Consider the following 26,262-nt stretch of genomic DNA (forward strand, 5'->3'; position numbering starts at 1 on the left):
CTTGGTGTGTGGGTGCGTAACCTCCGGCCAGGTGGGTCGGTGCCTCCCGCCCCTGCGCGCAGCGGGGCCGCAGCCGGCAGGACGTGAGCTGCGGCGCGCCCGGTTGCGCCCGGTCCCCAGAGAGCACCGAGACTTGATTTTTGCGGGGGGGCGGGGAGGGGGAGGGGTGTCGGAGGCGAGGAGGGGTGGCGATGTTTGGGATGCACAGCCCTGGGACAGGCACGCGGCGCAGACAGACAGGCAGACACACACACACAGACACACACAGACACAGACACACACAGACACACGCGCGCGCGCGCGCGCACACACACGGGCGCGCACACGCACCGAACCCGAAACCAAGGACAACCCCAAAAGGACTCACTCTGCCTCGATGACTCAACGCAACTAATAACCGTTTCTCCGCGCTCTGTGGCGAGTCCCTCCTGCCGCTGCTGTCGCCGGCAGAGGAGGGAGCGACTGAAAGTGACACACCGGGGGCCGCCGCCGCCGCTTCCCCGCGCCGCCGGGCACCCGCCGCCGCCGCCGCCGCGCCCGGGAGAGCGGCGCTCCCTCCTCCTCTTCTCCCCCCGTCTCCCCCGGTATCGATCTGCTGCGCGGAAGGTGTGAGAAGCCGGCTCCCTCTCCCCGCTCCTCCGCGCCGCGGCCGGCGGCCCCGCGGCTCCCCGCGCCCCCGCCCCGCCCGCTCCACTCCGCTCCGCGCCGCTCGCCGCCCGGGACCTCCGGGAAGGGGCCGCGGCCCCTGCCGCCCCGCGCCGCCGCCCCGGCACCCCGGCGGAGGGCAAGGAGGGGGCTGGGGGTGGGGGGAAGGCGTAGAAGCGAAGAAAGCGGCGTGCGAGGAGGAAACAAGAAACTTTCCACCCTGGATTCTCTACTTCTGATCCATGGACAGAGCCCAACTCAGCCAACTTACAGACAGGCTATAAGCAGTAAGTACAGCGGCAGCTCCCGGGAGCCGCTCGCTAGAGGCTTCCGCGCCGGCAGCCGGCTGCTCCCGGGCTGCACAGCTGGCCGGCGCGGCGGGGCTGTGCCAGCGGGGCCGTGCCGGCGGGGCCGCCCGGGCGGGCAGCCGCTTCCCCGCGGCCCCCGGGGCGCGCCGAGGCCGGAGTGGGGGCGCAGCACCTGGCTGCGGCGGGCGGGCTGCCGGGCTGCCTGCCCCTGCCCCTACCCCAGCCCGCCCGGCGCGATGGGCACCGGGGCGCAGCGCTGCCAGCCCCCGGCCGCGGCGGGTCGGGGCCGGGCTGGCGGCTTGAGGCGAGGCGCCCGGCCGTCCGCCGCGGGGCTGAGCGGCCCGGGGGGCGCGCTGCGGGGCGGGGGGCCCGGGGCCGGGCGGCGGGGCGGGCCGGCGGCCGCTGAAGCGCCCCTTGTCTCTCTCGCCCTAGGTCCGTGCTCCTTCTACTGCGACCTGCCAGCGGGAGCCGCGTCTCCGAGCATGGAGCGGAGAAGTGAGAGCCCCTGCCTGCGGGACAGCCCGGACAGAGGCAGCGGCAGCCCCGACGTCAAAGGCCCCCCGCCCGGGAAGGTGGCCCGGCTGGAGCAGAACGGCAGCCCCATGGGCACCCGCGGGAGGCCCAACGGCGCCGTCGCCAAGCCCGTGGGAGGTAACGGAGCGGGCGCGCTCTCGGCGGCACCCTGCCCCGGCCCGGCTGGCGGCCCGGGGCGGCGTGTGGCGGGCGGGCGGGCGGCGCCGTGCGGGGGTGCCGGCAGGTCCGCGCTGTCGCCCGCGGCCCCGGCAGGCGCTGAGCCGCCCGGCGCCGCCCGCGGCCCGGCCCGCTCCTGGGAAGGCCTTCGCGGCGGGCGGCTCACGGCGGGCCCGGCCGAGCCCGGCGCTGTCGGCGCCCGTCGCGGGACGGGGGGCGGGCGGCCGCCGGCGCAGTCCCCGCCTCGCCAGGGCCCCGGGGGCACGGCCGCGGGTCGAGCAGGGCGGCGGGGGGCGCGGGGTCGGTGCGGGCCGGGCTCGGGGGCTGCGGGCGCGGCGGGCGGCAGCGCGCATCTCTGCGCCCGGGCACTCGATCCCTCCCGCAGGGAGCGACCTGCGGCAGCCGGCCTTGGCCGGGGCCGGGGCAGCGCTTTCGGTGCGACCGCCGAGCGGGGTCTGCAGCCTTCGTGCGGGGCTTCAGGATGGCTGCCACACTTGCTCTGCTCCCTCGCTGCTGCTGGTGACTTTTGTGTTTAGGGCATGTTTCAGTGACACGCGTGGTTCCCCCCCCCCCCCCCCCCCCCCAGCTTTGTTGTTCCAAGGTTCCAAGCAGCTAAATTTTCCAGCTGCTTCTAAACGCCTTCTTTATTTTCATCTTGATTCTGATGCTGTTGCATTTAACGCAGTGCAGCCTCGTCTTAGGAAAAACAGATTTACAAGTCATGAGGTTAGCCAGATGTTGCGAGCAAAATAATGCAGGACAGGCCACAAATAACTTTACCTTAACCCCCCCTCCCCCAGCTGTGTACTTTTTTTTTAAATGTGGAGAGGGGTGACACTCAAATGTAGTTGTTTGTACACAAAGAGTTTGTGTAAATGACATTTCAAGAGATACTTTGATATGATCGTCACATGACTCTCCATTACGTGAGGTTTATTTAGCGATTTTACCATTAAGATGCTTGTTTTAGACCTCATTGGCTCAATAGGCTTCCTAATTGCTGAAGTTTGCTAAGGGACAGCAGATTATTTTTTTTTTACTTTAGAAACGTAGGATTCATTCATACACCTAATGAAGGGTAAGAGATTGCACCAGTTTTTCATGTTTCTTGGGTGACTGTATGTCTTTTTTACGCTTCTTCTGCGTGTTCATCTAATACGCGGAAAAAGCTTTGCAGTGGAAGACTTGTAGTGTTATTCCACTTACAAATTGGTGGAGAAATAATTTGTTGAGTAATTGTAAAAATGAACTAATTAATCATATAAAAGGTAATATATGTAGTTTTGGATGCCTTTCTCAAGATGAGCTGTTACAGCGGCTTCATTTTAAAGGGGGTGTTAGATCTGGAGCTAAACTCATTCTCCTTGGGGCATTTATAAAAATATACTTTAAAGGAATGTTTTAAAATGTTTTGGAATATATATGTTGCTTTCCAGTTGCAGCTGTGTTAGCCAGGAGAAGTTTGCCGGCTTTTATAGTTGTATCAGTGGCTCAGCTTGAACCTGGCCTGTTAGCTTATGGAAGATTTCTTCCACTTAAGACAAATACTCCACGTTTCTGAAAGCAAACTTTTAAGAGCTTACATTTTCTTTCATTACTCTTCAGCTCATTTATAAAGTCGGTGTAGACTGGAGTGTAAAAGTGTGGGGGAATAGGAAATGCAGGAATAATTTATTTTTTTTTCCCCTTGGCTAGTGTTCTTTAAACAGTCTCAATCTCTTTGGTTTTATGCTTTTCATAATAAAGCTTATTCATTACTCCTTATTGATACTGAAAGCAAGAAGAAAATTATTCTTGTCTGAATACTTACCTAGGTTCTATAATACTCAATACTAAATCAGTTAAGGTAGATTTTTTTAATAAGATAATGGTGCTGCTTAAAATTGATTTCATTTTTTTTCCTCCTGGAAATGCTCTCAAGATAAATCAACATAGCTAATTTCCAGATATTTTTTTCCTCTGGTCTTTTTCAAGTTTGATCTTTAAGAACCTGTGTGACCAAGTGATCTTTTTCTGAATGCAGATCGCGCCGTTTCGGGTATTTCTGGAAGTCTATCTTTGCAGTGATCTCTGTGATGTTAGTTTTTTCACTCGAGTTGTGAAATGGAGCTGTAGATACTCATGGAAAGAATTACCTTTAATAAATATACTGACAAATTAGGGCAAAACTTCTCTTCAAATAAATATTAATAAAGGCTCTTTTAGTATTGTTCTTAGTGTTTGATGAAGAGGAAGCTATTGAAAATCTTAGTGAAATGGCATCTAGGGCTTCAGTTGTTAGTCTTTCAGTTTGTTCTTATTTTTCAGGCTTTGAACAGCGCTAATATTCATTGAATGTGAACTCAATTTGGGAAAAAAAACCCCAAATACTTCACTAGAAGCTAGAGACCATTTTAGTTTTAATTTTTGTTTGTTCTGTAAAGTGTATCTAAAAGTTTTGAAAGTAAAGGCAGATGCTAGTAATTCTTTTATTAGTCTTATTTTGGGCCTTGAATATGTAAATGCTGAAATACCTTCCTACTTGTCAAGTGGTTTTTTGCTGTAGCAATACCTGTTTCTGAACTTAATCCCTGAGAACAGAGCAATAAGCTCTCAAATGACTGGTGCTGTGATGAGACTGATGACCTTTGGTAACAAGTTTTATAATCTTAGTGTTTGCTACAATTATTTTTCCAGTGACTTCCCTGAGGAATAGGGAAATACTACAGTGCTGTGGGTGTTCTTAGCTTTCTCTCTAGATTTGTGAATGAAAATGTGGTTTACAATAAGCTTCTGTAGTGCAGACGGAAAATGAGTTGTTCTCAGGAGAAATTTTGCCCTGTGACTCTCCTTTCTATTATTCCAAATGTGAATGTGCTTAATTCAAAGGGCCATTATAGCAGCTATAATAAACTAGGGAAGGTCACTAAAAAGATAAACGGGGTCTTAAAGGTTGTGTTTAATAGGGGATTTGAAAGTTTTGTTACTGTTTACGGTGTTGTTAGTGTCAGTCCTGTGTATAAAATTCCAGTTTTGGTTTGCCTAACTAACCCAGTACTTCGTGAAACGTTTCAGCAGTTATCTAACTGGTCTGTTTTAAAACCTGTATGTAATAAAGTGCAAGTGCTCAGTTGTTCAGGAGAGGCAGGTTTTATAAAGGTCCTTGGGAAAAAAAGGCTAATATCGCTTTAAAACACATATGAAGCCTGGGAGAGAGTTTAGAGCAAGCAAGAGCACTATGGTGTTGACAGCTTTATATCCCTGTTGGGTAACATTCACTTACTAGAATTGGCGTCTCCTCTCAGTTAGTAATTCACTCCATAAGGATTAAAAAAAAAGGGGATGATTAATGGCTAGGAAACTTATATTTACAAAATTGTTGATTGCAGTTCATGAACCTGTTTGTGTATGAGTGGATGTGCATATCTGTATCTATGTATCTATATATCTATGTATGTGCTGATTTTGAAAAGCGTAGAAATTAAGCATCAAAAGCCTCTGAATGCAACTTAAAATGCCAGTGTGCAGAACGAGCTGTTTTGACGTTTGATTTCACTGAAATAGAAATGTAGAACCAAAATATAGCCAAGGAAACGCATTCAGATTTGGAGCAAAAAAATTTGCTGGTTAGATTAGCTTGATGCAGTCTGATATTAATATGTTCTTAGTCCTTTAACTGTTAAAACGTGTGATTTAATTTACGGAATATTAATGGAGGAGAAAACTTTCAGACAATCCCAACTAAATCGTATGATTGGGATGTTAATCAGTAGCTGGTTACTGTGCTCGTTCAAAGTCAGATGGACCAGAAATGTGGCTGCAGTGCCTCTTCGGAGCGCTGCTGCAAATTGCTGTAAGCTCTGTAAAGTTCTGATGTGTCATGGTCTTGTCTGCTTAGGTGTAGTTGGAAATCTGTTCCAATATATTTCTGGGGCAACAGAAATGCCGACTGAGGGATGGTTAAAAAGCTGTTTGTCAAAATCCATTCTAAGTATTCCTGCTAAGATGCAGTAGGGTGTGTGCTACCTTTTACATCTTTTACAAGGATTTAAAGTACTTTACTGGAGAGAAAATCCACTTCTGTGCAGACGGGAGAGTACAGCTTGATCAAATTTTCTCCTCTCTTCTAAATGGTTAGTTAACATTAGCTCTAAATGGCATCCTGAACAGAGTAGAGAAGCACGTTTCCCTTGTCCTTACGAACTGAGGAAAGTGAGAGGTTAGGTTTTAGTCTCCCTGCCTAGGTTCCTAGGTGAAGGGCATCTTCTGCTGCCTGAAAGAAGTACGTAGCTTGCGAAAGAATTAAATGCATCGAGATACAGCAGCATGAAAGCTGCAAATCCTTGTTAGTTCAGGACGCAGCAGTGTGCGAATATATCTTATGTTTCATCTGTTGCAGAATAGATGGAAAATGTTGCCTTGTATGTACTTTGGTATAATTCAGTAAGGATTATCAGGAAATGGAAATTCTTGGACTTTGCGTGTTTCTGATCCATAATGAGGAAGAGACGTCTAATTTAACAGGAACAGCAAGAAGAGCAAGGCAGTGATTTCTTATTCATGACCGATGGTTAAAAATGTGTTTCTGGTCTTTTTGCTGATTTCCACCCCTCACCCTCCTTTTCCAATCCGATTATGTCATGTAAATAGAATAAACAGAGCAGTCACTCCTGAAGGGTCATGCAGGGTATCAGCTGTATTTTTGCTGAGGTAGAAAAATAGTCTGTCTTTATGTGTTTTCAGGACTTGGTCTGTTATTAAAATAAAGATGCAGTTAGTTAAAATACACATGCAATTGAACATACACATTAAACAGAATATAGGGTATCCACCCATTCGGTGACCTAGGCGTAATTTGATGTTTAGAGTAATTTTGGAACTCTTAAGTTGCATCTGCAGAAAGCCACTGACAATTTTGAATTCAAGAGTCAAGATTAGCTGTAGTAAGAACTTTATTTTTTCCCACAATGGTTCCTAAGTGTTTTGAGTCATCTTCCCGCTTCCTCCCTGCCCCATACCCATGGCCACATTAGATAACTAGATGCTGTTATTCCCATCGTGAACCAAAGGAAAGAAAAAGAAACCAGCGTCTTTGAAAAAGTCTTTGTTAACTCTTCCCCCCCCCCCCCCCCCCCCTTTATAAATCGGGTCCTGCCTATTCTTACTTTCATTGGGATAGAACAGAGTGTATTTACTATCAATTATTTATAGGGTGACTGAAAATGCCTGTTAAGGTGAGTCTGTCAGTGACTCCCCAGAATGTTTCTATGCCTGAAGAAGGTCGTAAAACCGTGTCGAAAACTATAAAGACACAAGTGAGGAAACATATTTTCAAGAAATTAAATAGCAGCATATTTCTCACTCAGAATTTAGAGGGAGGATTTAGACATCAAAGGAAGAAAACCAGTATTAAACTTTCATTGTTACGAATAAAGACTTAAAGGTGAGGTTTAAAGATGTCTTTCCTAAATACTTAATTTTGGGGAGTCTTTCTGTTCTATCTAAATTATTTTACTGTACTGAATATTTTATCTAGATTTAAAAGTACAAAAAACCTGGCATGATGTAATGGTAATCAAGTTGTCGTTTGAATAGACAGATATGTCATATTTAAAATTTCTAGTTTGTGGCACAGACTTTCAGAGGGTACCAGTTACTTTAAAATACTTTTAAAAGTACTTGAGTTTAATATTTTTCATGGAGATGCTAGTTGGAGTATGTATTTTTCCAGTTACTTTCTATTACTGCTGCTTTCCTTAAAGCTGTCTGTGTGGAATGGGGAGGAAAAGGGCCACAGTGGTGATTTGGAGCTTAAGTAAAATACTTGGACCAGTAAGATTTTTGTCAACTCCCATTGACACAGAAGATGGTAATACAGTATGGCATCTATGATGTTGTAAAATGAAGCCAGTTTTACTGCAGTCATGTATTTATATTTGCCGAACAGCTGTGTGACCTGTTTAGGCAAACTCTTATTATTTTTGTGATGGAGCAGTCCCCAACCTGCTTTTAAATCTTATTTTTAAACTTTTCAAAATAACTGAAAATCTGTAAAACTCTGGAAGATTTTATTTCGAATCCGAAATTGCAAGGCATAGATAAGTTAGGCCTTTAATTACCATCCCTCATAATTTAGTTAAATTAGTAACTACTGCTGTGTTTTAGGATTAGAGGCCCAGTTTTTCAAGGTATAAAGTATTACCAAGTCCCTTTAAATTGGTACGATGGGGGTTTGTTCAAGATAACCTGTGCCTGGTTCAGACTCTGTAACCACCGCACAAGCGTGCTCCCCTTTTGAAGCTCAAAGTGGTTTTGAAACCAGCCTGCTGCACTGGAGGAGGAATGGGTGCCCTTTCTAACTTTGGAAAAATTGTCTTGTGGTAATTGGTTCCTGCTGTACCAAATGGCCTGGGTCAGATGCACTGGTCCCCACGATGGCATGTGTCACTAATGCAGATGTAAGAAATAGTCACAGCAGACAAAAGGCAGCTGAGGATTTGATGGCTTCTGAGAAATGTTTTCTAGCCTCTAGCCATACCAGAAAAACCCGCCCTCCAACAAGTGCGTACTTGGTGCAGAACGCTCCTCGGTGGGGTCTCTGCTGTGGGATGGCACACGAGTGAGTATACGTCGATTCATGGTACCAGAGACAGAAAACAGCTTTGCCGTTTAGTTTGAGGGGAATTGTTAGCCCATCTAGATGAGGCTCTTGTGGCGATTCACAAGTGTTGACTGCTTTAACGTCTGGTATGTTCGCAGCCAGCACCTCATGTCATCCATATTGTCGCAGGTCTATAGTTAGGATTTTATTTTTTTTTCCCCAGAGTTCCTGTGTTTTGCACAAAAGCATGTACCTCAGCTGTTGTGTGTTCTTTATCCCTGTCTTCATTTGCAGAGATCCAAATAATAGTAAGGGAAAAAAATTTCATTTAATATTTCCAATTTTATTTCCTTTATTTTAGAGAACTCGTAAAAATTTAAGTTGTTTTTTCTTTTTAAATATGTGTACTAGCTCTGCTGGTATCCTCTGAAGATTTATAAATATACCAAGATGTCAGCATTTGTCTATTGGCAATTTAAGGCTGCTGACATTGTGAAACCCTTATAAACAATGTTTGAAAGGGGTTTTTTGTTTTGTTTTTGTTTTGGGTTTTTGGTTTTTTTTAAGTGTAATTCTTACTGTGATTTTTAAAGATGTGGACACTGATGTTGCTAATATCCAAGGACTTCCGTAAAACTTCCTTCCAGGAGGCATTTCTACTTGGGGTAAAGCTACACAAACAATGTACAGGGTTGCTTAAAAGATGGAGTGTGAGCCCTGCATTGCTAGTATTGTAAGCTGGATGCTAGGGCAGGGATCTCGTGTCTGAACTCGAGATACATTTTACATTTCCTGGCAAATGCTGAATGATTATTGATGCTACATGCAGCAATGTTAGGAAAAAGAGAAGATTGTCATTATTTGTAGAAGCTGTATGAAGGGAACAGGAAGAAATTGAAGAGGCAGGTAGCTCTAGATAGGAGTTTAAGCGTATGACTTGTTTTCTAAATAGAAAATTACCTGGCTAATAGTAAAAATTGTCAGTCATTTTGCTCTAACTGATGCCCTTGTTTCAGGTGGACATGCAATATTAAACAGTCACAGCACAACTGTACCTTGTTAGTAGCAATGTCAGCAAGGTAAAAAAGCTCAGAAAAAGATTAATAAAAATAACCTGGCAGACTATATTTTAGATGAAGCTGCAGCATCTCTTGAGATAACCATCCGCCCACTGCATTTTCAGAGTGCAGTAGAAATGTCTCCCACTTCAATGTGCTCCCTCCTTATTTGTTCCCCAAAGACACACGCTGAGATTAAAAGACAGTCTATTGACAGCAGATCTTTCCAAAAGTACTAAATCTGGCAAGAGATGTCGTGGGGGGAGTTTCTTGTACCAAGAACTGTGATTTGTATCACTGCATACAGCCGCAAGGTTACTCTCTCTGCTCCCCCCACCCCCCCACCCCCCCGTTCTATGTTCTATTCTATTTGTATAATGTTGAGAAGCAGCTGGATTAGTCTGTCTTTACTTGTGTATTGCCGACACTTCACTCTAGAAGTTGCTGACTTCGTCGGCATTTGGATGGAAACTTCAGATAAGTGAGGAAACTCACATAGAAGTATTTACCATCCTGGTAATCTAAACTCACAGAGAGTGTTTTGTCATAAATTTAGCTGACAGGCATATATTGGAAATGAAGCATGTCATTTTCAAAACTATAACCAGACTATTTTTTGAGAGTAATATAAATTCCTATTTTGAGCATATTTTGGTTTATATGCATTTCCATTATTTATATATTAAAATTAGATGTGCACAATTTCCAGCCTTATTATTTTGAATGGTTATTAAGAAATGTAGTTATAAATTATGAGTTATATAATACTTCGGAGTAAAAGGTGATTTTCGTAATGTTTTTTCCCAACTTACAAATAACTTTTTTGCCATAATACAAACATGCTAGCAGAGCAACATGATAGATGTCTCTTTAAGTATCGTAGTAAAAGAAAATGACTTGTATTCTGAGGCTGTGGATAGTTTATGTTGTTTTGGACCCATTTCCCAAGCAGTGATCGAAAACAGATTACAATAACAATTATACAGTCAGAAGATGCAATATCCATTTCTGTTTTAATTGAGTGAAAGAATAATAAAAACATCATTAAGAAAAATGAGGTGGACCTGTCATACACTCTACCAATTTTTAGACTTGGAGAAAATGCAGAGTAACACAAGTGTGGGCTTTTTTTTTTTTTTTTTTTAATTTTTCTTTTTTTTAAGTAGAGTTTGTTGCTCAAGCTAGAAGTCTGGATGGTAGGCTTCAGATGGGCTCCTGTGAGCAAGTATGCAGCAAGTAGGCATACTGCTTGATGTAAAGGTCATATCAGGCATTACCCAAGTGTCAGGGTTTGCCATAAGCGTGACTGTAACGTTTCTGTTACTGGCTTGAGCCTTCCTGATTATATTGATACGATTGCGGTGTTATACTGACCTACCAAACAGAGAAGCTCAGAGAATGCCATGGACAGGTAGAGAGTAGTGAAAAACACTTACTTCTCCTTCAAAATAAAAAGCTGTGCTGCTTTGTTTTTCCCCCGCTTTTTTGCCTCTCCAAATCTGTGGACGTGTGTGCCAGTATCGTAAGCCATTGCTGCCTGGGGCTGACTCCCCTGTGACCCTGTAGCTACCTCACCGTCTCAGTCTTCTGATGAAAACCCTGCAGGCAGAAGGACCCCGTGCGGGCAGCACCGCAGCTGTGTGGCGCTTGGGAAGGGACCGAACTGTGGGGGGAGGCCAAGGCTGAGGGAACCTGGCTCTCCTTTTTCCCTGAAGCTGAGTGCTAGAGCTGTAGGCAGAAGCATCCTTTCTGCTGTACCATACGTGGAAAGAGGGATCCTCTGTACGGTAGCCTTGGCTCCAGTCATGTACCATACAGCTTTACAAATCAACATTTGGAATGGCATCCGAGAGTGAACTGGGAGCCAGTTCAGCCTTTGGAGAGCAGATGTAATCTGCTTTCTTTGGCTAACACCTCTCAGCGAGCACATGGATTTGCGCTAGCAGAAGTATCTGATTCTCCACTGTAGCGCTGTGTATGTAATGTTGTAGTAATTCAGCCTGTTGAGCCCCAAAAGCAGGGACTGGTGACTCTTCACCAGGGAATCCACACACAGTAGGTCAGCCTGCAGGTAGGTCCTTCCCACTCTCACCCCAAAATATCACTAACTGGCTGCACGAAGTAAGTGTGCTGTGTGCACCTGAGAGAGGGTGTACCTCTTCGCTCTTGTTCCTCAGCCTCATGACTTGTTTGGTAAAGATGTGGGAGTTATTAAAAACCGTTTGTGTGATCTGCTGGCTGGTAAGAGTAAATGTTCCCAAAAGAATAATGTTCAAATGGATAGCTGTCAAATGCGTGATCTCATCTTTGTGAAAATGTGGAGTGCTTCCCGCACAGCTCTTGATCTTCTGCCCTTGAAAAAGGAGCATGAGAGAATGCTGCTCAGAAGTTGCTCACTCTGGGGGGTGTGTGGGGTGTGGAAGACTGGAGTTATAAGTAAAGTCCAAGCCCCAGATGCCAGTTCCTGACCCTTAAAGGGCCGTGGGTGCAGGCTGTCTGAAGGCTCTCTGCGTATTGACTGGTAAAACAGGAGACAGAGCGGGTAGTGAGCTGCTTTCTAGAGGATGGAATGAGGGCATGGCTCCTGCTGTTTCTTGGTTGTGGTTCTCTCCTCTGTTTTCCTGCTGAAGTTCTGATGAAGACTTCCGTGGTCTCCTTATACCAGAAAAATACCACCTGGTAGTGATGTTGTGGTGGCGGTAGCTGAACCCTTGCTGAAGGTGCAGCAGGGTGGAGGCCTCTGTCAGGAACCCTGGAGTCTGATGACCTGCATTCTGAGGCGGTGTTTGGTGTAGCTTGTCCTCCTGCGCCCGTACTTGTAACTTTGCCCGTAACCAGTTCTGCCGTATCTGTTGACATTGTCGCGTAGAAATAGGGTTTTCTGATGCTGCCAGTATCTAGAAGACACGAGGGAAGGAGGCAAGGAGGCTAGGATTACAGCAGTTGCAGATCCGGGCGGCTTGGCTTAGGGCTGGAGCCTGCAGTTGGGCTTGGAGACAGAGATGTAGGTGCAGCCGTCACATTAGACTCGCCATTCAGCTCTTTATCTGGCAACATGAAGGAGGCGTCATACGATTTTATCTCTTTCTTGCTAGAGGCAGGTTCACAGAGGAAACGGACACGAAGGAGGAGAGAGCTTGCTGGTGGGTCCCAGCGGAGATCCCAGAACGGGCCCGAGCGTGGTACGCAGCTCTTCTCCAGAAATGAAACCTCAAACCAGCTACGAAAGCTTTTCTGTTACATTCCAGGGGACTTATCCCAGTACCAGGAGACTAGTTAATAGAACCTTCATTAAAATGCTTTTGCTAGAAGATGTTTTTTAGTTTAAAAATTACATAATATGGTGGCATCTGCTAGCACCACCGAAGTTAAAGGCTTATTAGTGGTTCCAGTTTTCAGGGTTTAAAAATGCTGGTCATTAAAATTAATTCTGGGTGGAACTTGGCATAGAGAGTCTCGGCCCCTTAGGCGAGTTTTGTTACCTAGTTGAGAGAAAAACAACAGAAAGCAGTCCCCCCAAAGCAGACCCCCCTTCGAACCCTAAACTTGTTTTTAAGTTACAGTAACCAAAACCTAAAACTTATAGGAAATTAATGGCTTAAGATGATTTTTTTAAAAAAAACACACCAGTTTAATTTAAAAGCGTTTCCTTGACTGGTCTTGAGTGAAAGAAGTGTATTTTCCATTATTTCATATTATGAAGTACTGCTGTGGGGGGATTTTTGCTTCGTTTTTAACTGGGAAACAATTTGAAACAACAGAGCTTGTTTTATTTGGGGAAAAATGTAGCTATCGTGTCTTCACCTTTGCCTTTTGACGCAAACGGTTGGGCTTGATGATCTGAAGCATCTTTTCCAACCGAAACGATTCCACGACTGCATTGGGCGAGCTGGGGTGGCTGCGCGTGGTCCTGGCTGAACGCGCGGCGCTGGTTCTGCCACGGGCGCTCTGCACGGCGCGGGGGGGCTGGCAGGGCAAGCCCAGCTTTCTGCCGTGACAACAGGGACAGCTGTTTGTGCTGCCTTCGGACTTGGGCTGCTTTAAAACCGCGTGTGGAGGTCTGGGTTATCACCCCTCACCTCCCTCTCGCTTAGGGGAGAGCTGGCAGTGCTGGGTCCCCCCGTTGCGTTGCGCCTGCCTGCTGGCTGCCGGCGCCTGCTGTCCCTGCACCCAGCGGCACAGCCCCGGGCTGCTCCCGTTCTTGCCCTTTGAACCTGGCTGGTGCCAGGGCTTCCAAGTTGGGTTGAGCTAGCGCGGCTGGTTTGGCAGAGGCAGAGGGGTGGGTTGGCGGGAGCAGTTGGTCGGCTCCGGCTAACAAAAGGCCTCGCCTCCTGCGGGGAGCGCTCCTGCCCCGGGCGCGCGAGGCAAATCCCCGTGTCCCTCTGTTTCGCAGTTCTCACATCCCTCTGTTTCACAGTTCTCGTTCATCTCAGCACATGCTCTGAATACCACTTTTTCTTTTCTACTTCTGTGTTTTTTGAGAAACTCAAGTATTATCAAATCAAGTTACGAGTTTCGTAATATGTTTCTGTGGTGGGATAGTAGCCTGGAATATTTTGTGTTAAACAGTAAAGCTGTTACTTCAGCTAAGGGAAGGGTTCTTTGGCTAGTTAAGCTGTCAGAAGCAGGGGACATCTGCAGCGACTTCTTTGTAAGATTTCCTCCTGAGATCTGGGATAGTTGTGATGGTCGGGAGACTGAAGCCACAGAAAGGACTGGAAGCTGAAGAAGGATGTAAATAATATCTTGTGGTTTGCATTTACCGTTGGCTAAAATACAATCTGTAGAAATGCATTTCCTGCCTACAGATTTATTTGAATATGCAAAGCCAGAAAAAATAACTGAGGAGGAGGAGAAAGATATTGTCCTTAGTTCTACTTCCTCTGGCTCTCCTAAGAAGAAAAATTCTACAATGTAATGTTATTTAACATGATTCTGTTTCTTTGGCAAACGTATTAAAATAATCTGTGGACTGAGCTCTTCTTTACCAAATTGCAGCCTGGAACAAGTTATTTGCAACGGGCTTGTAAACCCGTGAAGAGTAGGAGTTTAACAGCATCACGTTACTGGCTATGTGCAAAATCAGCTACCTCGCGTTTTGTCTGGGATGCGTTGGAGAGCAGAGGATTAGCAGAAAGTGAGGTCCTTGTGTTTAAACAAAACCTTTTGCTGTGATGAGGTGCTTGACACTTTTGTTTTGCATAGGACCGTGCAGTTGCGAAGATCCTGATATGGTCTCCTGTATTTGTCATAGAGATTTCCCGCTGGCCGCCTGTCAGCGTGTACACGCAGCTTTCTTCACGTGGTTCTGAGTGGTTAATGACAAACAACTGCAAAGTCATTCCTCCAGTCCCCATTAAAAAAGATTTACAGTGGAAGAATTCTCAGCCTCATAATGAGACTGTTGTAAGCTGGTACTTGATACGTAAAAGGCTGAAACGCAGTCCATTTACCCAAACCAAGCATTTATTGTAAATAAGTTAAGTGCCAACAGCTTATATTCTGTCCGATTTAATTATATGTATAATTTATGGAGTAGCTTGGAAGGGAGCCTTAATGGACGTGACTAACCCTTGGTGAAACGTGTGAGCTCTGCCTCTTCCACCTCAGCACTGAAGCGCACAGGTGTGGGCTGAACCTGGGATCAGCTTCGGGCCTGCTCCTCGCTGCGCGTGTGGCACCGTGGGGACGCGCGGCGCTGCCTGTCCCGCCTGGCTGCGCCCCGGGCCCGCCGCCGCCGTGGGCTCGGCAAGGCTCGCTCTCGCATCGCCACCAGCTGCAGCTCCGATGGGGTCTAAATGAAAGCGGTGTTGAGAGCAGACCAAAATCTTTTTCTGAAATGCTATTAGGTGTCCTTCCTCTTAGAAAAAAACTGTTTTGGAATGCAGTTGATCTTTCCTCATTACGATTTAGTCTTCTCTAGTTATATGTGATCTTAAAGGGCTTTTCCAACCGAAATGATTCTATGATTTTATGTTTGTTCAGCTACTTCAGTCTTGAACAGAAACCTCCTGATTATTAGCATATGCACTAGGTTTTCATTTCCAATCACCTCAGGATTTGCAGTTTACAACATTTTGAAGAAGTGGCATGCTTTTTTTTTTTTTTCGCCCCCCTTTTTTTTTTTCTGTCTTGGTAGTGGTGTTAAATTTTTGAGAATAGAAATGATGGATTAATGTTGCGCTACGATGTGGGATGGCCATGCAGAAATTCAGGTATTTCTGAATAACAGAAAGCTGTCAAACTTAATTGGTTTCTGCCTTTTCAATTAGAGCTGCAGGATGTGAGGAAGAGACCTGGCAAACCTTCCCTGTGCCGCATGGATGCTGATTTCTGCCTTTTAAAACAGTTTTCTTCATTTAGGTTAATTTTTCAAATTTGTTGAAAAGAAAAGGGAAGAGAGGTAAATACCAAATCAATATACATAAGGTCAGCTCCACTGCAGCACAAAGAGAAATAAATAAATGGACTGCTTTCCCTTTGCTGCCTTTGCTGGATAAAGGGCTCTCGCCTAAGGAAAAGGCAGAAGCAGATTAGGTTTAGGAAGTGTTTGTAGTTTGTTTCCTGAGGTTACTGCCAGTTGTGGAAGCTTGCTTTGTTGTTAAATGTATGGAATCTTTATCTAGATAGCTTCCTCAAGATGACCCATGCTTTCCTAATGGAGCTTTCTGGTCTCTGCTGTAGGGTAAGGGTCTCATCTTAAAAGTCCAGCTGAAGTTGCTCTTAATTCAGTGTTTCGAGGTGTGTGTGGGAATAGACATTTGTGGATTCTGCGCTTGCCGTTACCTAGATTTCTTTTTTTTCGCTCTTTCCTTTCTTTCTTTTTCCTTTCTTTCTTTTTCCTTTCTTTCTTTTTCCTTTCTTTCTTTTTCCTTTCTTTCTTTTTCCTTTCTTTCTTTTTCCTTTCTTTCTTTTTCCTTTCTTTCTTTTTCCTTTCTTTCTTTTTCCTTTCTTTCTTTTTCCTTTCTTTCTTTTTCCTTTCTTTCTTTTTCCTTTCTTTCTTTTTCCTTTCTTTCTTTTTCCTTTCTTTCTTTTTCCTTTCCTTCTTTTTCCTTTCCTTCTTTTTCCTTTCTTTCTTTTCTCTGTATAGCTTAGAGAATGACCCACGCTACAGTCTCATCTAGGGAAAATGTTTTCTGCATACAGTAATGAAGAGTTTTCAGTAGTTTGTGACTTTCCAAATAAATGACCTGGTTTCTGAACTCCCAACCATAGAAATCTACTTTGACTTTGAGGGAGATTACTCTCTGTGTGTTTGTGTTCTGTTTAAAAAAAACACCCAAAACCAACCAATAAACAAAACCTACAAACCCAAAGCACAACAGCAACAACAAAAACTTTATTTTCCACTTTCTTCATTTGATAAAAATCTCTCCACTGTAGAATGATTTCCTTTGGGTTTGACACCACCATTTGATCTCAGTTTTTAATAATTTTGGTGGGTTTCACTCCCAGAAGAAAACATGCTTGTGCTGTGAAGTATTCCCACTAGAAATCTGGGAAATCTTAAAACCCCATGTTACTCAGGGCTAAGAACTGGCTTCTTTATTAATTCCCTGCTAGACAACCTCTGTACAGTGAATCTTTCCATAACACCATGCTGTTGAAATTAATCAAGCTGATGTTTGGAAATTGTTCAAATTAGATTAAATTAAATAACACCTAGACAGGGCTTAGAACTTGTGCTGATGGAAACAGATTTTAATCTAAAAAGACATGTATTTTATTGATGCCTCTTCTTACTGGTTGAACTTCATATTATACTTATTAGGACACACAAGTGCTGCTCCTTATTTAATGGCTGGAGAGGCGCGTGGCTGAAATAGGTTTAACCTCCTCCTCAGCTTTCTGTATCCTTTTGTTTTTTGCTTTAGGCGCCAAGCCTGTGATGGTTATGTTGAAGCGGACAATGCAAAGAAGCTCAGTGCTGATGAAGTGTCACATTTATTGCTTGCTTTAGAGCATGTACTGGACAAAGTCTCATTTGCGAATGAACAAAAGAAACAAGGCAGGACTTTTTAATATCTGCTCTGTCTTGTCCTTCTAATTGGTCATTAGAACTTTACAGCTTTTACTTACAAATCTTAAACTGAAAATGTTTTCCAGAGAGCTGCATGACTGCCGTTCGATCGTACTTTTAACGGGCTTCAGGCTTTTTGTAAAAATGAATGTTTTATGCAGCGGAATGTCCAGAGTTTTTACTTCTTGAATAAAATAAAATTCACTTTCCTTCATTTTTAAGAATGGATTGTTCCCTGGTGAAATAAAGCCATGGATTGAAATGGGTGAGGAGGAGAAAATGTGCATTTGAACACAGGTGTCTTTGATGCATATTTAATTTCTTCTTAATTTCTCTTCCCCTTAGAAGAGTCTAAGCAAAAAATACAGCTATGTTTACAGAGTCTTCTCTGTACATTGCAGCTTTTCCACGAATAGAACAGTGGAGCTTAAATCCCATCTCTGATTTTTTTACAAAAATCTATGTTACACAAAGGTAGTGGTCACTGCTAACCATTCGGTTGTTCTGGGTAATAGTGGGAACAGTTTTTCCCTGTTCTTTTCCATGGATTAGAAGGAATTCTTGCTGTGTATGGATGTCCTTATAAAAGCCTTTATGTAGGTCTTGTTTATGCTCCCCTAGCATTTTATGCAGATGCTATCTATATGGGCTCAGAGCTCTGTGAGAAGCACGAAAGAGCTGCTTGTAAGTCAGTTAAGTGAATTAACATCAAGGAGAAAAAGTCTTTTGTGTAATTTGTGATTGCTGTTAATGTTCTGTGTGCATTCCAGCATTGTGTTCATCCTTTAAGGAAAGAAACTGTTTCCTTTTTAGCCTTCACATTACCCCTTGTTTTCTCCGTGTGTGAAAATCAGTGCCGTATGTCATCTACCACGAGCTGTGCAGCATCGTTCGCTGCAGCATCTCTGTAAAGCTTGGAGAGCGAACACACAGAAGTTCAGTGCAGAAGGGACCTAAGTCTTTTTTGTGCGTGTGCATGGGAGAGGGAGGATGACAGTAGTTCTGGCTGATGGGGCATTAGGGAAAAGGATGAGGAGTTTCAGGATTTATGAGTAAGGCTGGCTTGCAGTGCTGTAGCACTCATGCGAGACTTCATTGTAGATGCTTGGTCCTCCTGCTCTCTGGGTGTTGCTGTAAGTTCTTCAACTAGAGTGACAATGAGCAGTGACTAAGTTGCATTGCTCTTCTATAAGGGCCCTGTAGTCAGCTGGAGGTGTAATGTATGCATTTAGGAGCAAGACATGGTGTGTAGCAGTGTGTAAAGAGCACGCTGGCTTTTGGCTGCAGCTGTTTTTTCTTCTAATTCCAATGTACTGAGAGTATGATAATTTATTTTCAGATAATGTCAGGAAACAGAGAAGTTTGAGGCAATAAATCCATTGGAGACATTATAGCTTAACTCCCCAATGCAAAATAGAGGGAAAAGCAGATGGAACTTCCTTGGAGTGAGATTTGCTTGGAAACAAGTTGGATTAGTGTTGCTTTTGAGTAAAATTCCGGATGCTATAACCAGAGGCATGAGGATGGGTTAGTGATGGCAGATGTGGTAACCTGCCCTTTGCTCTCTGTTTTTAAGGTACTAACAGCAGCTTATCATCAGTAACGCAGGGTCACTGAGTTCAGAGATGTTTTTGCAAAAGCTGTTTCTGGAGCAGGGTCCCTGCAAGCATGGGCAGCGGGAAGGGTCATAGAAGTCATCATGGGCAAGAGTCCTGTGGGTCCTTTGTGGCATCCATAAAGTGATGTCATATACAGTTCCGTCAGTTCTGTCTATCAGGCATCAGTTCTAGCTTTTGAGATCCTGCTTGTACTGAGACAGTAAACAATGAGCACAGAGAATAGGTGCAGCTTCTGTGCTGAGAAAGTGGGAAGACTGTTGTGTGACAAGGAAAGCATCTGCAGGAGGATAAAAGATGCTGTGGCATCCCTCTCATCAGTTTGCATTCACCTACTTTTTCTGTCTTGCCAAAACATAATTTACACAACCAATATCACAGCCTTAGCATTTGGCCAAGTATTGTAATCTTTTGTTAAGATACTAACAGCGCCCTCAAAAGTGCTATGACGGACTGTATGCTCGACAGGAGGGGATGTTTGTTGCTTATGGAGGTTAAATTCCATTCTGACTAGTTAAATGACTTACGTACAAATAGAATTCAATTTTTAACCTTTGATAAGAATAGAAATGTTGTCATTGATTTCAGAGGAACAGGATCAGCTTTGCACTGTCTTTTCAAGAAAGCACTTGGAGATATTTTTTTCACTGAAGTTTTGTTGGTTTTTGTTTGTTTGGTTGGTTTTTTTCAACACTCTGTGTTTGAATTTGGCTGCTTGAACTTGCAAAAGGCATTAGTTTAACCCAGAACCAAGCAGTGAAGAGGGAGCAGCATCAATGTGGTGCCATAACCTACTTACACATTACTTCAGGATGTGTTTTAAAACAAAGAACTAAAGCACATCAACTGGATATCGTGGCTCATAGCTGCTGCTGCTGGCCTGCAGTTAGAATATCAAACTGGGAGCTGCTCCATGCCAGATAGGTCACTAAATGAGAATTGTGTATCTAAAATACATTTTAAAGTAAATCTATTATCTGCAAATTCAAGACAAGGAGGATTTAAGTCCCTTAGCCGTTGTTAATGGTGTGACTGAACCTGTTTCAGGGCAGGGTGACTCCTCTGGAGGGTTATGTAACTATTGGTTTGTAGATAGTGAAGCTACTGGTAGCAGAAGATCTGGAAGATGCTTAACTGACTTCATACGGAAGGAGAACTGAAATGTGGCTTTCTCCTCTTTTTTTCTTTAAAGAAGTGCCTGGTCCAAGAATACAGTGATTTGTGCCTGGCCTATACAGAGTTATTGTTCATAGTTGTTATGCGTACTGGAAATGGTTGTATTTCATTCTGAAGAACAGGAGTTAGAGGTGAACTTTCTGGCAGCGTTATGGACCTTAGATAGCCCGTTTGGACAACTGCTTTAGGCTGAGATCCGTCTCTGCCCCAGTATTTCCTAGTTCATCTAGTACATCAGCTAGTAACAAACTAATAAATTTCTATGACTAGAGGTAATGGTTTTTCCTTTGCCTCCGCCCTGATGACAGCCTGGCCTGCAGCAGGCGATGGAAATGGCCGTGCAGTTCTGTAGGTTTTCCGTCTGTTCCGTCTTCCCTCTGTGCACATGTGTTGAGTCCTGTAGGGCCATCTCCTGCAAACTGGCTTGTTCCTCTACTGTCTGTAGTATTGAATCCCTTTAAGTTCATGTCCTGCAATTTATTGCCAGAGATTACTTGATCCTGTAACCACAAAAGTAAATTTACAATAAAACAGAACAAAATTGAATCCAGACCACCCCCTGAGTTTTCCACTTCTGTGGTTCCTCCTTATCCTTGATCCTGTTCCGAAGAGAGCTGTTCTCACTCTCTGCATACATGCAGCAGGAGAACAGCCACTGGCCTCTCTGGGTCTGCATGACCGTGCTGCCAACACGAGATTATTGTTTTCAGCAAAATCAATGCGAGGGTATTTTCCTTGCACAGTGAGAAGACTGACCGTGCTCTGAAAATGTGCAAACAAGCCTATCCCAGCCGAGAGCTGCGTGGGGACGAGCCCCTGCTGATCCTCCCTGCCTCTGCTTTGTGGAGAGAAGCAGGAGCGGCGTTCGTGTGTCAGGTGTCGCATGGCTGAACGTGGAGGAGCTCTGACCTGAAAGAATAGGGGTGTTCATGGAACTGTAGAAAACTTCTGTGATGCTGAAAAGGTCTTATTAGGAAATCTTGTTCGTCCTCATGCTGATTGCGATTCTGTTCCTGAATCGTATTCTCTGGAGCTTTTGGTGTGGTTTTTAAATGACTCAAGTGATGAGACTTCAGTATTTCCCTTGGAAAGAAAACAAAAGCTATCCCACAGGGAAGAAAGGCAGATTTCTACTTAAGATGAGCCTTCGAGGAGGTGTTTTAATTTACAGCTTTAATCAGAGATGTATGACACACTTCTTGTTCCTCTTTTATTGATGCTTTGTTGTTTTTTGGTGTGTTTTTTTTTTTTATCTAGGTTTGATGATTCCAGTCTTTTGTGTGGTGGAGCAGTCGGACGCCTCTCTTGAATACGATAATCGAGAAGAGCATGCCGAGTTCGTTCTGGTTCGCAAAGATGTGCTCTTTAGCCAGCTGGTGGAGACAGCGCTCCTGGCTCTGGGGTATTCCCACAGTTCTGCGGCTCAGGCACAAGGTATTCAATAAAGTTCTTTTCCCCCTTCTCTGCACTGGCAGAAGACAGCACCTGAGGTTGTTTGATGTAAGGAGAACGCAGGAAAATTGGTGGCAAATCTTGGAAGTGGTTGTATCAGTTGTGTTGATTGCTGAATCTTAAAGTAGATGTACAGCAAGCCCTACCCTGTTAGCCTGCCTAGAAAGCATTAGCTGGATCTTGCTGAAGTGTGAAACATGGTGATAATGATCAGCCAGCATATTCATGACATATTTGTTCTGTACGGTGAGGCAGGTTGCTGTCTCGAGGAAGTCAGCACAGAAGAGCTCTAGGTGTACAGCTAGATGGTAGTTAGTATTCCTCTTGGTATCAGGACCATTTTGAACAGCACATTTTAGCCTTTTAATTTTTAAAATTGTGTATAATGGTGATATATGTACATGCTCTCTTTATGGCTGGTAATTGTAGCGCTAAATGTGCAGGCCGATTTCTGTTTTCACTTGCCTACTGTATTGCTTCAAAGCCCTTTGTAAAGCTATACGGTCCCTTCCACTTAGACTTGACTCTCCAGTAGCAGTGAAATCTTAAAATAAACGAAGCTTTCCTCTCTCTACTCAAAGTATTAGCTTGAAAAAACCCAAACCTAAAATCCTAGTCTTGAGGGAGATGGGCAGGAGGTGGTGGGTTGGGAAAAAATTTTCCAGGATGAACTTTGCATTTTAAGAGGCTTTTTTGTACTAAACAGATTATTTCAGTCAGTGCTTGTTCTTTTGGATGAGAAGCCTGTCAGTTTCAGTTTCATCACCATGTCACCAATAAAACCGGTGCACATTTAGAGTAGTTTAATAGAAGCTTTGCCTGGGGATTTGGATCGTTTTACCTGTTGGTTTTAGTTATTTTTTGTATAGCTAGGTATTTGAACGTGCGAACAGGGAGAGCAGTGGTGCTGTGGAATCCAGGAGTCCAGGCAGTGGTTAACAGCACCGGCTCCTCGTACAAACTTCTTTCCAAGCAGGGTGGCAGTGATTCATTTCCTTTGTCAGCCCCTGCTCAGTGAGGGAGGCTCAGGTTCTTTTTACAGGCAGAGCTCCTGCACATGTGTTTGCTTACACGATACGGTAACAAAAGCTCTGTGAAAAGGTAGTTGTTTTATTTTTTAATATGAAATGTTTCATGTCATTTTAGGGATGCTTTTTTCCTGAATGTAAAAGGTCAGTGTATGCCACTGTTTCCATCCTGGTGAGCCAGCTTCCTGTTTGACAGCACTATCCATCTCAGTTAACACAGTTGCTCAAGGTGTTGCGAACTAACATGTGGAACACTCTGCATTAGGTGGCCAAGATTTGATTCTTGGCACTTAGGAAGGGGAATAGGCTTTGCAAGAAACCTGCTCCAAGGAGGCATGCCATTCGGTGCAGTGATCCAGACTGGCTGAGCGTCTCACTTGGGGGAGCCTTGCTTTTGCAACATCTCTCTGTTGTTGAGAATAGCAAGGAGGAGAGACAGATTGGCTCACGACAGAAATTAGTCACTGTGCAGGCAGGAAACGACCGCTGCATTTTTGAACAACAGGCTTTGACAATGAGCAGGTTCAAATACTAATCTGTTGCGTGATGTGTTGCTTGAATAACTTGTCTAGAAAATAAAAGTTGAATTTCTAATTGTTGTAATTAGTCTAAAAGAAGAGACTTTGGCATTTTTGTCTTTAAGGCAGCAGTTACGTTCCACTAGAAAACGTCAGGTGGTATAATCAGAAACCACAGAAAATACCTTAAAGATCTGTCAGCTATAAGTTACTTAACCTCTTACTCTGTTATTTTTTTTTAACCTTCACACTGAAGGTCCAGTTCTCCAAAGTCTTTTATATGTCCTAGATAAATACTGCAGGGCACATTGATTTTAAGATACGAAGCTGAACTATGCAGCCTGTTCTGTAGTATCTTGCTTCTGTGCTGTCTGTCTGCAGGCTGAGAGGTGAGGCAGAGGCAGGGACAGAGTGCTAATAGGTTTCTGAGATTGTTTAGTTTAAAGAGAAGATTTATAGAATATTGGGCTATAATCTGTCAAGTAGGATTGACAGAAACATGCTGCTGAATTGTTGATAGGAGGATTTATTTGGGAACACAATTTGCTGATATTAAAAGCGGGGGGGGAAGCTATTTGCTTTACTCATTCTGGTTGTAGAAGTCTGCTTCTGTTCTGCTGCTCGGGATTGATTTCATTTAGCAATATACGTTGATAAACAGTCACTTAGTACTTTATGCTTTATGATCAGCTGAATTACAGGATCTGCATGAGAAGCTGAAGATCCTCAGGTGCATTTTTCAAAATGGTAGAGCTTTGAGCAACATGCTGTGCAAAACACTGGTATGAGCTGGTGTCCCCACATCCTCCAGGGACAAAATAAATGTGAGCTTGTCAAAGCTTTTGTATGGTAAAGGCTGTAATGCAGCGTGTAATAATTGTCACCTTTTGAGTTGGGAAGGTGTTTCATTTCGCCCCCCTATTGTTTTGGATGACTGAGAGGAGTAGCAATGTTCAGTTTGTCTTGTGGGAAACATATTGCCTTTGCCTGTTCCTTTTAGAACAGGGTCTCCGGTGGCAGATAAAAGAGCTAGCTGTGGGGGGAAAGAGGAGTTGTGGCAGCAGGAAGAATTGCTGTGCAATTTCACACCGCCTGCGCTGCCGTTCACCATGCCCTTCCACAGACCTGCTGAGGCTCCATCCAGCAGGCGGTGTGTGCCTCGCACTTGCCAGCTGTACGGCACCGCCGCCAGGTCTGGGTGCCAGGTAGGAAGCGTGACGTGGAGGGCTAGGTGCTGTGTTGCCTCCCCGAGGGCTCTGCGTGCCCAAAGGGGTCCTGCCGCGGGGCTGCCTGCCTGGGCAGCAGCCTGGAGCCGCAGGGCTCCGCGGGGAGGTGGTGCCGTGTCCCAGCATAGAGCTGCAGCCGGCACACGCAGCTGCCACCTGGCCTGAAGCCTCACATGCTGGCTCGCGGTCGCTTGGCTTATCATGGCAAATTTTTAGCCCTGGTCGTGAAGTAAATAGAGAAGTCTTCACATAGATAATCAGGAGACAAATCCGTATCAGGAGGTACACGTGAAGGTGGCCCCATGCCTCACGGGAAGCAGTTCTTTATTCCTACACAGTTTGGGCAGGACACATTTAGCCCACAAACAGCTGGCTGTGAACGTTTTCTGTTGATGGCGGCGAGAGCAGAGACTTTTCCAGTGAGTGCTGCCCTCGTGAAACTTCCCTTTTCTGACAGGAGCTGTGAAAAGTCTTCTGGAACAGCATGGGAATTCGTTAACAGCTTGGCACTGGGGTGTGAAAGTTGGTGGTGTGAATGGCAACAAAGGTTTAATAAACATTTATGTATTTTTCTTTCATCACTTGAGTCTACACCTGACACGAGGGAACCTGCTACATGTGCCTTCCGGAGAGGAAGAGAGTCATACTTTAAAGGGGCACCTGTTCCATGTCTAGTTTAATGAAATTTACGTGCCCAGATGCAGTGTGGGTTTGTTTGGGGTTTTTGGTTGGTTGATTTTTTTTTTTTTGAGGGGAGTTTTTGGGTGTTTTTATGGGGGTGTGTTGGTTTTTTTTGTTTTTGTTTTTGTCTTTAATGAGTGGGGTATTCTAACAACTATGCAAGAGAAGGGAACTGGTAGGGGGTGCATAAAGTATATAGTGCTGAGGGCTGGGACCACAGTATGAAAGTGGCTCTGGTCTGGAGTACCCTGTGTGCAGCCCTGCAGCTTTGGGACCTGCTGTGAAAGCCAATTCCCTCCTCAGAGCGGGGTGGAGGAAAAGTAGTGCTAGTTTGGTGCTAATAGCAAGTTCTGCTTTCTTGGAATCCATTTGAAAAAGGAAATAGTGTGATATCTTGTGGATATATGTATATACGATGATCAGAGGGCGGGAGCACCTCTCCCATGCAGAAAGGCTGAGAGTTGGGGTTGTTCAGGCTGGAGAAGTGGAGAAGAGATGGCTCAGGGGAGACCTTAGAGCAGCCTCCTGGTACCTGAAAGGGGCTGGCAAGAAAGCTGGAGAGAGTTTTTTTGTTTTGGTTTGTTTTGGTTTGTTTTTTTTTTACAAGGGCATGTGGTGGTGGGACAAGGGGGAATGGCTTTAAACTAAAAGTGGGTAGATGTAGGTTAAATATAAGGAAGAAGTTCTTCACAGTGAGGGCGGCGAGGCGCTGGCACAGGCTGCCAGGAGCAGCTGTGGGTGCCCCGTCCCTGGGAGGGTTCAAGGCCAGGCTGGACGGGGCTGGGAGCACCCTGCTCTAGCGGAAGGTCTCCCTGCCCAGGGCAGGGGGTGGGACTAGGTGGTCTTTAAGGTCCCTTCTGACCCAAACCGTTCTATGGTTCTGTGAAAGGTATGTTTTTTCTTTTGACCATTTCCTTGCGATCTGTTGTGAGTGTATACACAGGACTGGTGCACGTTGTCTGCAAAAGCTTGCAAAGCTGAACGGGCCGTTGAAATGGAGTTTGCCTTCTCCTCCCAGGTGCTTCTGCTGGGTGTGTTGGCAGGGCAGTGTGGAGTGCCTGCCCAGACTGCTGTCTCTGCACAGCTTTAGCTGGGTACTGGCAAAGCAGTTGCTTGGGTTAGCTGCTGTGTGTGGCCACCGCAAGGAAAAGGGTGTACAGAAGAGTGAAATGGTGCTGAGGTGCCAAGTGGAGCAGAAGGAGAGGTGAGAAAACAGCAGAGGGAAGTTAACACAGAGCAGGAGAAACATTAGATCTTTTCCATT

At 45.0% G+C, this 26,262-nt stretch overlaps 1 protein-coding gene across 1 annotated transcript in view; it reads left to right on the forward strand.

Moving 5' to 3' along the window:
• The first annotated feature begins 598 nt into the window (after window positions 1–598).
• SATB2 (SATB homeobox 2) overlaps window positions 599–26,262 on the forward strand; it is a 136,395-nt gene continuing 110,731 nt past the window's right edge. Inside the window, exons 1-3 of the mRNA XM_055812866.1 lie at window positions 599–932; window positions 1,386–1,604; window positions 21,351–21,527. Coding sequence (XP_055668841.1) covers window positions 1,436–1,604; window positions 21,351–21,527 — 346 coding nt within the window. The 5' untranslated portion in view covers window positions 599–932; window positions 1,386–1,435. The remainder of the gene's footprint in view (window positions 933–1,385; window positions 1,605–21,350; window positions 21,528–26,262) is intronic.

The sequence above is a fragment of the Falco peregrinus genome, chromosome 8, assembly GCF_023634155.1.
Source record: "Falco peregrinus isolate bFalPer1 chromosome 8, bFalPer1.pri, whole genome shotgun sequence".
Taxonomy (NCBI): domain Eukaryota; kingdom Metazoa; phylum Chordata; class Aves; order Falconiformes; family Falconidae; genus Falco; species Falco peregrinus.